The sequence below is a fragment of the Heptranchias perlo genome, chromosome 23 (assembly GCF_035084215.1).
Source record: "Heptranchias perlo isolate sHepPer1 chromosome 23, sHepPer1.hap1, whole genome shotgun sequence".
NCBI classification, from domain to species: domain Eukaryota; kingdom Metazoa; phylum Chordata; class Chondrichthyes; order Hexanchiformes; family Hexanchidae; genus Heptranchias; species Heptranchias perlo.
Genome location: NC_090347.1, coordinates 18,712,920 through 18,730,762, shown reverse-complemented (window position 1 = coordinate 18,730,762; position 17,843 = coordinate 18,712,920). Strand labels below are relative to the sequence as shown.

The window sequence follows — 17,843 nt, the reverse complement described above, 5'->3', positions numbered from 1 at the left end:
GTACGATATGCCACTTGAAGCTTGAAATCACTTATCTTGGCAACTCATGTTAAATCATTGAACTTCTTCCTGCATGGCATCCATATTCTTGGAGCTGTGCTTCTGGCATTTACCTCCTCCGCTACTTTCTCCCTCTGCCTCTTGAGCATATGTCTGGAGGGCCTCCTGCCCGCCCTGCAGATACAGGATGCCCCTCCTCCTCTCCATTTCTTGCACCAAGTCCTCCAGTACATCATCAGAGAGCCTTGGTGCACGCTTTCTCCCAGGTGCAGCCATTCTTTAAAGTATCACAGCACAGATTCAGTTTTGAAACGACTCCCACCACTTCTTGCAGCCACAATGCACCTCCTTTTTAAGAGGTGCAGGTTGCCTTTAAGAAACACGAGCCACTCGGGATATTGGGGCCCCCTGCTGATGCGTACAGCCAATCAACAGCGCAGGTAGAGCTGGCTGCACGCAGTAATCATTTAAAACAGCAGGCAGCACAAATGCAACGTGCTACCTGCATGGCAACGACCGGGCACGGTTTAATCGCATACCGAGCGCCCCGGGCTTGTTTTCAGGGGTTATCTAATTTAATCCCCAAGAAATTATAAATGAAAAAAGTTGACAGAAAATTGTGACAAAGTAAAGTAAGATTTTGCAGGTGGGAAATATGTGCACATATAAGATTTTAATATACAGAGATCAGGTGTCAGTCTTGGCTCAGTGGTAGCACTCTTGCCTGAGTCTGAAGGCTGAGAGTTCAAACCCCACATCAGAGACTTGACCATATAATCTAGGGTGACATTTCAGTACTGTACCGAGGGAGTGCTGCACTGTCAGAGGTACCGCCTTACGGATGAGACGTTAAACCGAGGCCCCATCTGCCCTCTCAGATGGACGTAAAAGATCCCACGGCAATATCCCACTGCTATTTTTCCTGCATTACAACAGTGACAACAATTCAAAAGTGCTTCATTGGCTGTGAAGTGCTTTGGAACATCTTGAGGTCGTGAAAGGCGCTATATAAATGCAAGTTTGTTCTGTTTCTTTCTTATGTAGATATTAAAAGTCTTGTGTATTTCATGAACTTCCCGTAGGTGTCACTTACTTCCTATAACAGTTTTGTGATCACACTTTATTAATTTGCTCAAATTAGAATAGCAGCAAATCAGAACTGAAGTAGGATTGTATGATTCAAAAGTGGCTAGAAACCGCTAATGAGAAATTACTATGAATTTTTGAAAATAACCAATCTTGATGATCAGTTAGGAGAACCTACCAAGAAAGGTGAACAAATCAAATCATTTTTTCCAAAACGCTTTTTGAAAAGAAAATAGTCTGCCTCTTTTTCCTCAGCAACTGAAATTTTTAATGTCCAAAATAGGGTTTTGTTTTTAATTCATTCTTGGATGTGCATGTCATCAATACAGGTTGTTCAGGCAAAACGACTATCAAATCGTTAAAATTTTCAGTGATGTTTAACTATGGAATAGCGATACGTGGATGAAAATGCATGGGATAGGATATATATCCCATAAATAACTCAATACTGTAAGTGCGTTATGATCAACACCATACATAAGATATGGATTGTTTCACATGGGTGGCTACTTATTATATGTTATTCTTGTACTGCACATTAATTAAATGAAAATTGTTGAGTGAATCAGAGTTCTTCTGGTGATGAGTGAACTTTTTACTTCTGGGTTGTCTTCGCCCAGTTGTAACATTTCCATGAAATACAATAAATAAAATTCTATACCAAATTTTGTATTAATCGCACTTTATTGTTAAACCAACCATTTACAACAGGACAGAATACAGTGTAGCTGCACAATATGTTCAATTTAATTTCCATCTGTAGCCAATATTAATTTGGAATGTTATTTTAGATTGATTTCATCAGAAATGCTTTCCTGGACGAAACTACCAATGGCTTAGTCCACTGACACCATCATCCAGCTTCTTTTTGTAGGTTCTTGCATTTAACTTCATTCACCCCAGATCTGAAACCTGAAGGATGACCGGTTGAAGGATAATCCTGAATTAGGACGACTCACCTTGACTGAGGGATACTATTTCAAATGGTACTAAAATGATGCTGTGATTTCACACGAGATCTAACTACAAGCATTAGGTGAAAGCTTTTTAATATATAGTACCGTAAATTCTAACAAATTAAAAAAAACACAAGGTTGGATGAAAATGTAAATATCGTTAAGATGGGAATGGGAAAAATGCACTAAACTCGGGTGAGGTTAAAGAGCTGCAAGATTGACCTTAAGTTTTGTCCTTCAATTTTTTTTTAACCTTATCAACGTGTTCATTATTGTTTAACCCTATACAGCATTTTGGAGGGAATAAAACATTTAAAAAGTGAAAAGGGTAGAAAAGGTGACAAATAATCAGATATTTCAAATCACTAATACTAGGCTCCATTTGGGAATCAGATTTAAATGTCTTCAGTAAAAATGCATCTACTGAAACCTGCAGTAGGAAGTTTACACTCCCCATATGGTGAGTTCACAAACTTAGCTGGGCCTAGAGAGAAGACACCAAGTGGAACTCAGGCACTTATCCACAGGAAACGGGGAACTCATTGAGTAAGACAATGAACACCTTTTCTGCTCATCTCCCAACAGGTAGCTTAAGCAGCACTAGCCAGTTTTTGTTGAGATGATGCAGAATATAATTTTATAAAGTAAACTAACTGGTACACTAACCATCTGAAGATGATAACATTAGGTTTTATAATGTTGCTAGACGATAAATACAGAAAACACATGCATCAACTTAAATTACATTTTAAATGAGACACAGAGATAACAACAGTAATTGGTACAAGGATAATTTTAACTGTTGATCCTTTATAGCACTGGTAGTGAACAGATACCAGCTACTATAAGTCTAAATATGAATAGGACGCAAATACCTTTCAAGAAAAATTTAGCTAACGGTCATGTTTGTGATTTAGTGATATACTGGAAAGTTGATAGTTGTCGGAAGATGTTAGTGGCCTAAAAATATTAGCAAAAATAGTGACTATGTTTAGGCCACAATAATTCAGGCATTTACAATAACCTGATTCTCTGTTCTGATCAGTTTCCATAAATAAAATTGATATTCTCACAAAGAAGTTTCAGAAATGGAAAAACTACTGCCAGTTCCAAGCCCTACAGAGAACCTGTTGTACTATATGCTTTAATACTATTATTTACAAGTGTGCACAGTTTATATAAATTGTCTACTTTGAACATTAGACGTTTGTAATTTGTTTTTAAATATATAACTCAAAATTTACATCTGCGAGAAACGTCTAAATGGGAACAACTTGGTGATACCGGCAGCATAGAATTATTTGAACAGTCCAACTAATTAAATACCAGTGAAATATTCCAGCAGGTTCCACTCATATATTCATGTTTTAAGATACAATCCATCATATATTTTTAATATATACCTTCCTCCACCAAAAAAAGCACATGGTATCGCCTCTCCGTCATTAATGAATTTCTGTGGCAAGGGTGTGGACACATGATGTTCTATCACTGACCCTTGAACCATTACACATTTTTATTGAATCACTGAGCTACTGGTGATGGAATCTCACGTTCATTCAAATTTGAGAACCCAAGTTTTCAAACTCTTAATAAAAATGGCAGCCAGATTGGGAGGTCAATTCCATAATGGTAAGTTTTTTAAAAAGTTAATTCTTCATAAAAATATATATGGAAATGCATTTTACAGATGAATACCTGAGGATGAAACCATTGTGTAGGGCCTTATTCTAGATTATTCACTTAGAAGTATACTGGTCTTAACTAGTTTCCATTTTGTGGACTTCCAGCTGACCTATATAGCTTTGTTTAGGAGCACAAAAGGTTAGGTAAACGACCACAATTAAATATTGCACCTTTAACCCTCCACAAAATACACAGGTAATTTGAGATTGCTACTGTACAAAAAATTGTGTTCCATCAAACTTTAAGAGAACAGACTACATTTTAAAGCATAAAATGGGTTCTGAATTGGTTTATTTTAGCAGGAAAAGTTGAAATGTTTGAAATCAAATTTTGAAACATTAGCCATTATAAAGTGTATATTTAAGAGTTTAGATGTTAACTTTCTCGTGCACACGTGTAAACAAATGAGGCATTAATTGCATAAATGTTTACATTATTAAAATATACAATCAACTGCTCTAATGAATACCCATTTAGAAATCCATGCAACAAGAAAAGCCTACTGTTTGCATTGCAACAGCATGTTGTCCCTGAGAGGAAATAGAAGACACTAGTAATTGCAATTCAAAAGGTTTGAAACTGACCTTCATACAATCAATGGTACATTTAACTGTCAGAATCCCAACAGATTGCACATTAAAGTCATTTTCATTCATTCTTGGTGGCTTTTGGTCACAGATGCGCAGAATGACAGGACTTCAAAGTTTCCCGTAATTCATAGACACTTTTTAGAATTTCCTGGTTGTGCAATGCCTTATGGTAACGAGCATTTCAGTACAAGTAGTATACTGAGCTATGTAGGTACAGTTCCTGGTTAACCTCCTTGTTAGACAATCATTATTTCAGCAGGCCACTAAATTCTGATAACTGTTTGCTTTTTTTCTGAATTCTTTTGATCTGTTAGTTTAGAAATCTTCTTGAAGTCCTATTGAATTGATCTGCTTTAAGTGGACTTCGTTCGCACAATGCAATGCAGACGTGACATTGTATAAGCTGCACAGAGGACACAAAGGTAGCTTAACACCATTCAGGAGACATTTTATTTGAACTTCAAAATAGGCTTCCTCTGGAAATGGGATGGGAAGGTCTGGGGATTAGTTGAATCACGTATCATTTTCTGTATCTGTCACTTGCTTTATCTTTCGGCTCTGAACTATCTGGAATGATGCACCTGCTACCTGTTTCAGATGGCTCTCTAGTGCACTTCGGAGATTATCGGTTTTAAAGTTTGGCACTGGATCAAGGCTGATGATCAGTTTACCATCATCCTCTTGATCGCTTTCATCCATGCTTGACCTTAGGTCCCTCTTTCTTCTACGAAGGTCACCACCTCCATCAAGTTTCAAGTCTTTGTATGGTTCACCATTCTTCTGGCTTGGATTCTTTTCCTTGTGTTGTGGTGGTGCATTTGGGTCCAGATGCTGAAGGTCATTGTTTTCATCCACAACCTTTTCTTCTCTCTGACTCTTTAATGTATCTTCCTCAACTTTCCTTTCAGCAAATTCCTGTGCTCTGTCAATAAGATTTTCTCCTTGATTTTTGTGTATTTTACCTGCATTCACAGGCCAGTGGATCTTTTCCTTCCCTTCAACATGTACACCTGGCTGGTCATTCTTTTCCTGAAATATACCTGTATCTCCGACTTTCACTTTTTCATTTTTATCATGACCATGTTTTTCTACTTGTTCATCTTTTAAAGGTTTGGTCTCAATTTTCAATTCAATCTCATGAACTTCATCTTTTGATTTTGCTTTGACACCGAGACCATCGGAAATCTTTGAACCTTTGGCCCCATTATCTAGGACATTTGGATTTCTATTCCCAGCTTCAGGTCCTTCCTTTTCAACTTTGACCCCACTTTCTAAGAGAACATTTGGATTTCTAACTCCACGTTCTTGGGCAAATTTAGCTCCTGCATCATGAACACCATTTCGTGGAACAGCCTTTGGAACTTCAGCATCAGATTGTGGTAATACTCTTTCACCACCCCTATCTTTTGAGAGAAGGTCTGCAGCCCCAATTTTTTGGATGGTTTCTTTAAATTTGTCTCTAGGCTGAGGGGCAACTTTGTTAGCTTCAACCTTAACTCCAATTTCAACATTCTGTTTGGAATCACGAACTTGATCCTGGTTTTCTGGGACATTGACCCAAGCTTCTTGCAAAATATCTTTAGGTTTAACAATATCCTTATTGTGGTCAGTTGCTAGTAGATCCTGACCAAGTTTAGGAGTGTCACCCTGGGAATCAGCATTGATTACATTAGGCTTTTCTGCCTTCTGTCCATTCACAGCTTCAACATTTTTCACTTGATCTTCACTTTCTTGATCTGTCCTCTCCTTCACAGGGTTTTCATTGTCTACAGAAGTAAAAAAAAAAGGAAAAGTGATGTAAGTATTTCACATGAATACTTGAGGCATTTGGCCCAATGATGCGCTGCAATGACAGGACTGCCGGCTGCTGATCCAGTCCAGCGTTGAGCTTCCACTGAATGCGGGACCAGCTCGTGCATACTGACTGATGTTGGCCGAGTGCAACTCCTGTGTAACATGAGAGTATTGCGCTGGGGGGAGGGGTTTGGAGATTTCAGGTGCAGCTTTAAATAGTGAGGAATGGCTGAAGATTCCAGCAGCTGGCTGGGGAGCAGCAGGTAATTAGTTCATCTTTTGCAAGACTCATTTGATTGGTAGGTAGCTGTAATAGATGGCTCGTGTAAGATTTTGTGGCACTTTTAAAGATTCCCTACAAATATATCTAAATAATACACAATACCTCCTACATTCTTGTCATCTACTAACCCACTTACATCTTCAGAAAATTTTGTTACATGCTATTTACTTTTCCTAAACCCAAGTTAAATTTTAATATCTTCACTTTTTAGTGATGGTATGTAGATTCAACAAACTGCATTGGTTTAATAGAAATGTCTACCCTGACAAAATAGAAGTATTTCAAGTTTCTAAACTATTCTTTTATGTGATGTTCCATTATTGGTATATCCATTACCTACCTATTGCTTAAAATTATGTCACTGAGTGATCATGCAGCATTTTCACAAGAGCACATACTGCTTCAAGGGAAGGAAGTACAAACCAGTGTGCACATTTGACAAGTACACACGACAGCTAAGATGGAATGTATTGCAAGGTTGTAAAATAATCAAAAAGGTTAAAAAATAATGGAAAGTACCATAAGATATTGTGTTTCAACTATATCTTGTTCCAATACAACTTATTTTACATACATACATACATACATATATGTATAATAACTTGGTTATGTTACTTAGATGCTTATGAGTAGTCATAATGTTACAAAATGTCAATACTTCCCTCCATGGCAATTCTGATGTTATAGTTATAACATATGATGGGAAGGTAAAGTGCAAGAGTTGTCATAACGGACTGATTGTATATCACATCATGCAGCAGGACTGGCCAATAGTGAAGAAAAATTTTTGCTCGTATATTGTTGGAAAACAATATGTATTTTATAATGCCACTTAAATAAGACTGATTGCAATAAAGTTATAATTAGTTCAATGTACTTAACTATAATTTACCTAATATTTATAGAAATCTAGGTAACAATGATTTCCTAAGTTTTTTTCTCTTCTTACAGAAAAGGATCACTGAATTCTCATTATAAAATGCTCACAATTGTATATTGCCAAAGATATGCCCATAGGCTAACTATAATATATTGCAGAATCTAATACTCCCTTTACATCTGCTCCATAAAAGTCGCACAATAATGACCGATTATTTAAAGGGGAAATATATTGTAGTATAAAATATTCCAACACCTATCTATATATCAAAAAATGGTGTAAAAAATTCAACTTGTAGGAGATAGTGTAAATTTCACTTTTGATTTCCAGCACAGAAGTCCACCATTTTCAGTCCCTCCTTGCAGCAGAAAGTTACCTTGATGTCAGTTATGGTCCCATCAAGGAGAGACCCCAAAGAATCCAAGAAATTGGCATCCAGGATCAGTTGAAATGTCAATCTGAAGATGCTTTAGCCAGAAAAATTCAGTATCGCCCAAGTACTGCTGTGTGCTTTATATTGAAAGTACCCTGTTCTAGGTTATCCTCTTTTAAAGATAAAATTAAAATCCTAATTAATATCAGTTTGGGAATTTTCAGTTCAGGACAAACTATTAGCAACCATTCCCTTCAATTTGGGAACTTTAATTTCCCCACCACCCCCACTCAGACAAGATGCACAATCCATAGCCAGATATTGTATTATAACACAATTGAGCCAACTTTACTGGTCCCATGCAAATTCACATCATGGTAGAAGTGGAAAAAAATGTTCCAGCAATAACTGCAAACTGTTGAGTGGCTTGTCTCAATCTTGTTCCTTATGTTAAATCAATCAATAAAAATAATCCAGATTGAGGAGTGCTAGATGAATCTATCCATTAATGTAGCATTACCCAGAATGATAAAGCATTACTTGGTTTTAATCTGTTCTTCATGATGGCTCTTACCCTGCTGTCCTTTGTCGTCATCATCAATCCTCTGCTGGTGGATCTCCTTGTGTTGTTCCTGAATGACGGCCAACAGTTTCTCCTGTTGGTCTAACAGTCGCTTCTGCTGTTCCTGCTGCTCTTTAATCACATTCAGTAGAACTATATGGTCCAAATGTTTTTCACCATCTACATTAGAAAAAGGGTAAACAAGAAAATCAACATTTTTTTTCTGCTAAACAGAATGACAGATGAATTCTTCCTCTATGCTTTTAAACCCACACAACTGTTTGTTCATGCTGGGTTATCATTTAGATAAGTTTTAGGAACATGGAAACAGTAGTGGGCCATTCAGCCCCTCGATCCTGATCTGCCATTTATTTAGATCCTGGTTGATCTGCACCTCAATAAGATATACCTGCCTTTGCTTCATATCCCTTGCTATCCTTACCTAATAAAAATCTATCAATCTCAGTCTTGAAAGCTCCAATTGTCCTAGCATCCACAGCCTTTTGGGGTGGGACGGTGGTGGAAAAGAGTTCCACATTTCTCAAGGGAAAAAAAGCCAAGTTTATGCAACCTGTCTAAGCCCCGATATCATGCTGGTGACTCTGCGCTGCACTCTCTAAGGCCAATATATCCTTCCCAAAACTGAACGCAGTACTCCAGACAGTGCCTGACCAAGGCTCTGTAAACTGAAGCATAACTTCCTCCCCTTTTGTATTCCAGCCCCTTTGACATAAAAGCCCTCCTTTCGAGAATGCTACAGCAGCATTTCTATCTGAGTGATTTTTTGGGGGGTGGGACATCAATATGTTGAAGTAAAGATTTAAATTTAGTTCAAGGCCTACTAATATAGTGATAAGGAATTCACCAACATTTCAGGGTAGAGTACATGTTTGCCACTCAGCTAATTATTTTAATACACCATGCCATGGAGTGGTAGGAAGTGGGTTCATGCCTACGATTCCCCATATGGCAATTTTCTCAGCAAACAGTAGATGTTGCTCTACAAGAAGGAAGGACACATCATCTGACTGCAAATTGCCTGTCCATCTCTTAAGCTGGAGAAGGTGTATGACATGGGTGGGAGCTAAAGCTGAGAGAGATAAATGACCAAAACGGCTGAAGTAATTCAATTAAGTATGCAAATTCTGCTGAGTACAACTTTGGAACTGTAAAGCTTTCAGTTTTATTTTTTGTTCTGATCTGCTGAGTTATGATTCATAAAGGGGAAAGCTATGTACTGCATTGATCAGCATTGTATTCTGTTTATTGTGCAAGTAAAATTGCTACAGGCCAGTATTTTTCCAAAGTCGCTTAATTTTTTTTTGCAATTACAAACTAAAGCAATTTATCCTTTTGATGTCATGAGAGAGCAGTTTTAACACAAGAGGAGCAGTGATGTTGTTCCATTGATAATTACTTAAAAAGTTAAAAAGAAACTAGTAAATAAGGAGGGGTGGAGAGAGAGAGAGAGGATATACACAGGACAAATGAGACAAAAAGGTATTGTACTTGTACCATAATAAAGTATTTCAATACCTTTAAAAATGATGGCAGTGCAGTCACAGAATTAAGATGTCTTAAGACATGGGCCAATGAAATGCAGGTTACTTAAAATAGTTTCCAACTTTAAGAGCTATACAGCTCAACCTACTTTCTATCACAACTCACCCTCTGCTGCTTCAGCTGGCATTCCATCTTGCTTTTCATCTAAAATTGCATTTTCACTGTCCCTCTCATCACGGACGTGTGGTTCTAGCACTTGAGCTGCATCAACTTTTTCCAGAGGTGGCAAATCCCTCTTGTTACCTTCAATGGGCAGGGGGGGCGGGGGGGGTGAAAAAAATAATCAAACTGACTTCTTGATGTATAACTAAATTATCTATAAATGTCAAAAAAATTAAAATCTGAATTAGTACAGTACCAGAACATGAATTTGGCTAAAATTATATTTTTATAAATGTTACTTGTTTTGTTCAGTAAATTGCAGCACTGATTTTCTGACACTAGAGGGCTTCAATGTCCTTCATAAATTCAATGCCTTTACAAGTGAATATAAAACTGATATGTAAGATTTAGTGGTACATCATATTTTAGCCAGTAGTCTGCAGTCCTAATTTTTTGTCGGTGGACAGCTCTTTTCTATAAATATTACTGGCTCTTCTGTGGTGTGCTCAGTGAATATGCTGGTTTATGACATGGATCTGTTAAATGCTGACACCAACCACCCCTCTCTCATCCAGTAGAGCCAGAGATGTCTCCCTACATATGAGGAAGGGCACAGTGCCTGTTCTCAGAACTTGTTCTTGCTGAACTATAATTTCTAACTTTTTTTCCCCCAAAATGAAAGAATGTAGAATTTTTCGGTGGAATACGATGAGGGAAAAATAGAAATTACGGAGAATGTTTCTGTGCAGTTTCACTGGTGAATTACTAAAGAAAATGTACTAATTGGAAGAGAGAAAAACAATCCACTGAACCAATGAGGACGAAAATTTACAGACATACAATGGGCATAACGCAGATGATAGACTCAACAAATGTGACTAATGCAAGAAATATTATAGAGGATATTAAATCTCCTTGCACCATTAAATGGTAGAGAACATTATTGTACAGACATTGCTATTATACCCTTTTAACAGGTTAACATCACAGTATGTGGCTGCTTATTTTGTATTAAGTATTCCCCCCACAACTTCAGATTCTGCTCCTGACCACAGAGATTAAAGGACACAGCTTTGCTGATGTTAGCTGCATAGCAGAAATTTAAGTCAGCAAATTAAGGTATAAAACCATTTCTGCTAACAGGTCAACTGATAGCTAAATACTTTTGGCCAAAACAAAACATCAGCCATCGCTAATATTGGCATATTCCTAGGTAATGTCTAATTTTTGCAGGAAATAATTAGGTGAATGGATTAATTCCAATAACACAGTTCAAATAGAAAACACTGAGGGCCAACTGACAGGCTGCTGTAATGTTTTACATGTACTAGTCAATCTCTCCTGGCTTTGCATAAAGGAGATTTAAGACAAGAGCAGTATTCATATCAAGCAGAGTTACACATCAGGGAAATAACTATACCAAGGTGGGGGAGGGGAAAGGAATAGTAGTAGCAGTTAAAAGCACAACCACTGTCAAGTCCCCCATCATCAACATCCAGGGGGGTCACCATTGACCAGAAGCTGATCTAGACCAGCCATATCAACATCATGACTAAAGCAGCAGAGCAGAAGTTACATGCTCTGTGACGAGTGGCTCACCTCCTGACTCCTCCAAGCCTCTTCACCATCTACAAGGCTCAAGTTAGGAGTGTGATGGAATGCTCACCACTTACCTGGAGGGGTGTAGCCACAACAACACAAGAAACTCGACAGCATCCAGGGCAAAGCAGTGCACTTGATCAATATCCCTGCCACAGGGATTCAATATCCACTCACCCCCACCCCCCACACTGGTGCATTGTGGCTGCAGTATATACCATCTACAGGATCCACTACAGCAACTCACCAAGGTTTTAGATGGATTCAATCAGATATCACTTACCATTTTCAAGCTCTTTGTTCTTTATGTTTTCTACAATCCCTTCTGGATTATGAACCAATGAATCATCTTCTCCAAGAACTTTACCATGTTTATCCTTCAACTTTCGTGGATGCAATTCTACACCTGGTTGAGGCACTGCACCTTGAACGTTCACCTCAGATTCCTTCTTGGATGGCTGTTCCTCTTGTTCTGAATCAATCTTTGGAGCATTTCCAGCATCATTGATATTGTTTTCAATTTCTTTTCCTTGTTCTTTTAATCCAGGCTTAACCATCTCTTTCTCTTTTGATTCTTTCATCTCCTTTTCATTAAAATTGATTTTCTTCTCCTGTTTTTCATCATTTGCCTGCTCAGCTTTGATTGCTGGAAGCTTCTTCTCATTTGACTCATCACCATCCTGTCCTTCATCTACAATGACTTCATCATGCGGAATCGGTGGTTCATGTCGATGAGCCTCTCCCACTGGATGAGCAACCCCTACAAATAAATAACATTTTTAAAAAAAAGTTAGATGCAAATCCTACAGTATCCTTCAACAACCTATAATAGCACCTGGGAATTTTTTTTAGGCAGCTGTCACTTAATTATAACTTTAAAAAATGCATTTTTTATCTTCCATTTTGGATGTTCTTCACCAATCCCCAGTTCCTCTCATCATACCATAACCATCTGACAGACAATACAGACATAATTTATGAGTTACAATGGCTGCACAATCATAATTCATGAAAAAGTTTGTACTACTCTGAGCGTTTCTCTCTGCTTCCTATCATGCGACATGCAGCTGTAGTGTGTCAATCAATTCCACATGGTCAATAAGCTACAGTGGACTCCAAAGCAAGATGATTAGTCACTTTTATTCTGTGTAATGTTCATCGGGTAGCTCACAGAGTAAGTCTCATCAATGTAACTGACTATCTTGAGTTGATCAACCCAGCGAGCTGGCCATTCACATGGTGTTGCTCAGGGGATGAAAAACCAGCCAGTGGCCTCGGAGCCACATTTGAGCTCAGAGGATAGGCCTCAGAACAAAACTTTAATGCGTTTCCAAAAGTTTTCGGTTAAATTTTATGATTAAGTTGAAATATTTTGTGAAAAGAACAAGCAGGTGATAAAACTTGAAAAATATACTGAGCTATTTGATCAGTTTACTTTCTCCTATTGGTAGACTTTGTTGCCTCCATATATTTGTTCATTTTGGATGGGGGGGGGGGGGGGGGAAGTTATCTACAGTTTTTCTTGGTTTTGTTTCACCGAATGGCATCAATCTGCATTTCTAGTCACTCTATTGACAATTCATTATTACATTAAAAATTATATTTAAATGGCATTCTGTCAAAATGCCCATTTCTGATTCACTAAATTCTCAACAAACATTAACCTGAACTTTGGTTTACTCGAGACTTTTTCTTTCTTAGGTTTATGAGCTTCTTCTCAAGCAATAGCTTTCAGCTGGTCTAATTTTGTGATGAGCGCCCATGCACAGTGGCGTGTGTATTCGTATCTGCAATCTCTCCAAAGCTCTGAATAAGCGTTGTGTTAAAGCTTGGTACTCCCCTACATAGAAAGGGAAAACTGGAGAGGCAATGATCCCTGGGCCACTTTTGCAAACCTCTAAGGGTTAGCTCATGCAACAATGATGGAGGAGCAAGGACAAATAGAGGCTAAGCTGTTCAATACTGAAATGCAGCAAATAAAAATTTGTACTGATGTCAGGAGTAAAATGGCCAAGCTGTCAGACTCTTATCAACAAAGTCTTCAATTTCCATTCAAAGTGAATTCCCATCTTATACAGCAGTACCTTGGTCAGGACGATCCAGCTGCACTTCCTCGGCTTTGTCATTCCTTCCTTCAGGTGGATCTACTGGGACCTTTATCTGAGGCTGCTCTACAACATCCTTCTCTAACTTTGGACGATCTCGATCGTCACCAGCTTCTTTATGCACAATGTTTTGAGCTAAAAACACATAACATTCACGTTAATAGGACATTATCTAATTTACAAGAACTCTACTAGCACCTTAAACAGCTATTAATAAAGAATTGACTCGTGTAAGATCTTTATTTAGCAAAGAAGTACTTTTAGCTGATGAATTGAACGAATTTAGGCAATACTTAGATATTGTTTTTACATTATATCTCAAATTCCCTTTATCCAAACCAGCATAATTATATTCAATGCACTCCGCAAAGTATAACTTGTTCAGACTGGCCTCTATAAGTGACCCAAGAGAACTCTTGATTCTTTTAAATTTCATGTTCAGATTATTACTAGAAAGTTTAGTTGACTATTTTTGCAAACCCAAATCAATGTCCACTTTAGAAGCTACACATGCCTTGCACTGATTGCTACAAAGTGACTCGTTCAGCCATTGTAACATTCTATTTGTGCTCCACCTGCTTTCAGTTAACTAGTCTGAGCTGAGTTAGCAGTCTTTATTGAGCTGAACTCAGATAGGTCCAGACATAGTAGTGTTCATACATCGACACTAGGTCGGAGACTGCTCAAATTTATACATTCTATACAACAGAATCAGGATCGCTATTATAGAGGCTGAAAGGCACATTTAACTGTAAAATGAAACTGTGTTCTTAAAAACTGCAATATAATTTTTACTTAACAGATTAGTAGAAAATTTGATTTAGTCTCTTAAAAGCTATTGCTTTTAGAAAGGACAGTTCCTAAAATTATCAATAGGTGGCATTGTACACCACTGCAAGTATGGGAATACAGACAAAAGTACCTGAAATACAACATCTAGGACTAATTTGTTGTCGTATTTAACTCTATTGGAGTGCCGAATGCTCTTTGCAGCTGAAAATATACCAACCTATATCTCCAAAAATATTTTGGTAAATTTCTACTGCTGAATATTTAAAACAGAATTTGAAGATGTTCAAATCTACAGAACTATTTTAGATAGTTTTTCGCTCCTATATCTGTCCTTCATAGGACACGTTCAAAAAAAATTGCTGTTCTAATTTATGCCAACCTGTTTTCCTAAATACAACCACTATTTCAATTTTACTATGACTGGTTGGCAATCAGATTTTTTCCATTCAGATTGGGAGACAAATGGATTTTATTTCCTGATGGTTTATTATCCCATTAGCATCACAGACCACACGTGTAGTACAAACCAAGTTAATGGACCACAGCACTATTGCGTTCATTGCATTTCTGATGGTTTCAGGGACAAGTTTTGCTATTTACTAAAAGTCTGTCCTTGCACATCCAGCCAAGATTTTGAGTCCAATCTTCTCCCAGGGATGAGATTAGCAATACCATATCTATTGTGACCCTATGACCTGTGTTTATAATCCTTTTATTAACGAAGTTAGCACAGTGAAGAAAAAAAAACACTAGTTTCCAGTTTATTCTCAAAATACTGCAAATGATGATTTCTAATCCCGCTCATTGTTCTGCTCTGCAAGAAAGTCACTTGTTATCAGGCAAATACTACCCTTTAACCAGCTGCCAGGATAGAGGACTTTCCTGCCTATATCCTCTTGCTGACAAGATGATTTAATCATAACAGGAACTCCACTTTTGAGGAATCATGGCACGAACCTGCACCATACCTTATACGCTAGCCAGCTACCTCCTTGCTATCCAAATCCACTTTCTATTACTGGAATTAGAAAATTACTTCTACAGATGTTCTGTTTGAATAGTCAGTCCAGTAGCATTGTACACTGCATTGATTTTTTTTTAAATGGTGTCGTGTCATGATTTGAACTAAACAGCACCCAAGATTTAGAAATTAAAATCCTGGACCCAGTTTCTAACGTGCCAGTCTTATGCATAAGTGTAAGCATGTATGAAAGGAGCTGATTTTCTTTAAATACAAGTTTTGCAGATAATTGATCACCCATATCTTTAGCAGGGTCAAACCCTTAATTTCAGAATTATTGATACAAGCACAAGATTAAACTGCAGATTATAAAAATAACAATTTGACTAAGTATCAATGGGCATTTATCTCTTAAGTGTCCTACCTTCTGAGACCATTTTAATTTCATAAGCAGTACAATGCAGGTCCTTAAACAGCCACATATCACTACAATCTTAGAACAAATTAAACAAATATTTCTTTACTAATAGCTATAGCAGGATATACAGGAATTTCTATACTAGAACAAAGGGCATCATGATTAAAGCTGTCAGCAATTACTCCTGTGCTTTCATCAGCTCCCTCACCCTGTTCCAATACAGAACATGTATTAAAGTTATCTTATTCAGTGTTGGTGTGGGATTAGAGAACAGTGTTCCAATCTCACTGAATGGGCAAATATTTCAATGCTGAAGGCTTGGGAATGTTAGTGGTCAGTAGTGAATTAACCCATGGGTAGGAATGCAGAAACATTTCTGTATCTAAATAATATGAAATGCTCAGAGAATTCCTTCATTTAAGAAACTTAGCTTTTGTTTCTCTACATTATTCTTATTCTTCTATTTTACGATTTTAACATAAAACAGTTCAGATGATAGAAAATGTAAACAAGCCAGAAAGCTCAAAGATAGATTCAGTATTTGCCAAATTTGTAAAAAAAAAACAAACCAAGTACATGCCCACTCCAAAACTGGTGATTCCAACGTGTGTAATAAAAGGAACAGCTAGGGTGCATTTACATTACAACTGTAGCGTCTTATGTGATTCTGCAGTTATAGTGTAAATGTAGCTGAATCTGGAGTCAGGCTCCCACCGGAACGGAATGAAACATCTTGGAAGAGGCAGTTTCAGTTCAGAGTCAGTTTGGGCCTCGACACCCAATTTACATAACACAAATTTAGCATTAATGGGATGCCCAAACAGCTTTGCACCAATGCTAAATTTGTGGTGTGAATGCACTGTTAATAGTGGAGTAGTATCGTGAGCTTGGTCCACTGGACACAACATGCTATTTTTAAACTTTTCAAAAGCAAATCAGTCAAAGATAAGCCTACTGAGATTAGGAAGGTACTGAAAAACAGAAATATCTCAAAACAGCCACAGCTGTAAACCAGTTATCAAAAGTTTCCATACAACGAAATAAGTATCTTGCTGAATTATTGAAGTGACGCCAAATTCTAGTATGGATCATCCTTAATTTACATGTTTGATTAATTCAGCTTTCAAAAGCAACCCACATGACTATGACATACATCAATTTACTGAATTTAGTACAAATTCAAAGTTTTTTTTCAAACAATTAAATGCAGACACTTAAAAAAAAATTAATTTGCCTTGTTCAACTTTGCAGGTACCCATTTAAAAAAAAATCCATACAACGATGAGGTAAATAATCGGCACTGGCACAATGGGCCGAATGGCCTCCTCCCGTGCCGTACCTACTAGGATACTATGAAATCACCACATCTTAGTTTATTGAATTTGGTGGACATCACGAAAAAGTCTGGTCAAGTCAGAGCTAATACAAAAAAAACAAAATAATGCTGACTGTTGTCACCAACTTCATTGAAGTATTAAGGATTTTTACACTAAAGGATCAATAACCAGTAATGAAGGAAGCCATACTATTTAGTTTGGCACAGATGTACCAGAAAACTTAGGGGATTGAAATCACAAGCAACTGGCCCAAGGACACACTGATGGATAGCAAAAGAAAGCCTTATAACAAATCTCTGGTCCCAGGTCTGAGAAGAAAAGCATACAATGCTATATATTACTGATTCTATATAAATTCCTGATCTCAGTTGTGCCACAGGGGAGGTGCAATGTAAAAGCACAGCACTTTCACAAAAAAAGAGGGGAAATTGTAGCTATTTTTAAACACAGTCAAGCAGCCAACGTAAGATGACAAGGTCAGAGAGCACTTTGTGTACACAACCTCCTGGATAAGGTATAATACAAAGTGTGGGGAGACCAAAAGGGGAAGGAAAATAATGAAAATTTTAAAATAGAAAGTTCCTAATCCAAAAAAAACTGATCTATTTTTTAAAATTTCAGAACTGCTTGGAATGCTACAAACTTCAAAAATGATATTCCTACTAACGTAATGCATTGGAATTAAAAGCAATGGACAATGCTCAGACCCTGAAGTATTCATATATAAACATATAGTGCACTCACTCACTTCAGCTA

General features: G+C 37.4%; 1 protein-coding gene across 2 annotated transcripts in view; it reads right to left on the bottom strand.

Annotated features, from left to right (window-relative positions):
• Positions 1-1,751: 1,751 nt before the first annotated feature.
• Positions 1,752-17,843, bottom strand: part of slc38a10 (solute carrier family 38 member 10) — a 112,885-nt gene continuing 96,793 nt past the window's right edge. For both annotated transcript variants that reach the window (XM_068004129.1, XM_068004131.1), the window contains exons 12-16: positions 13,559-13,714; positions 11,758-12,234; positions 9,879-10,016; positions 8,223-8,390; positions 1,752-6,084 (exon numbers count right to left, since the gene is read on the bottom strand). In XM_068004129.1, the coding sequence (XP_067860230.1) occupies positions 4,832-6,084; positions 8,223-8,390; positions 9,879-10,016; positions 11,758-12,234; positions 13,559-13,714 (2,192 nt within the window). In that variant the 3' untranslated portion in view covers positions 1,752-4,831. The remainder of the gene's footprint in view (positions 6,085-8,222; positions 8,391-9,878; positions 10,017-11,757; positions 12,235-13,558; positions 13,715-17,843) is intronic.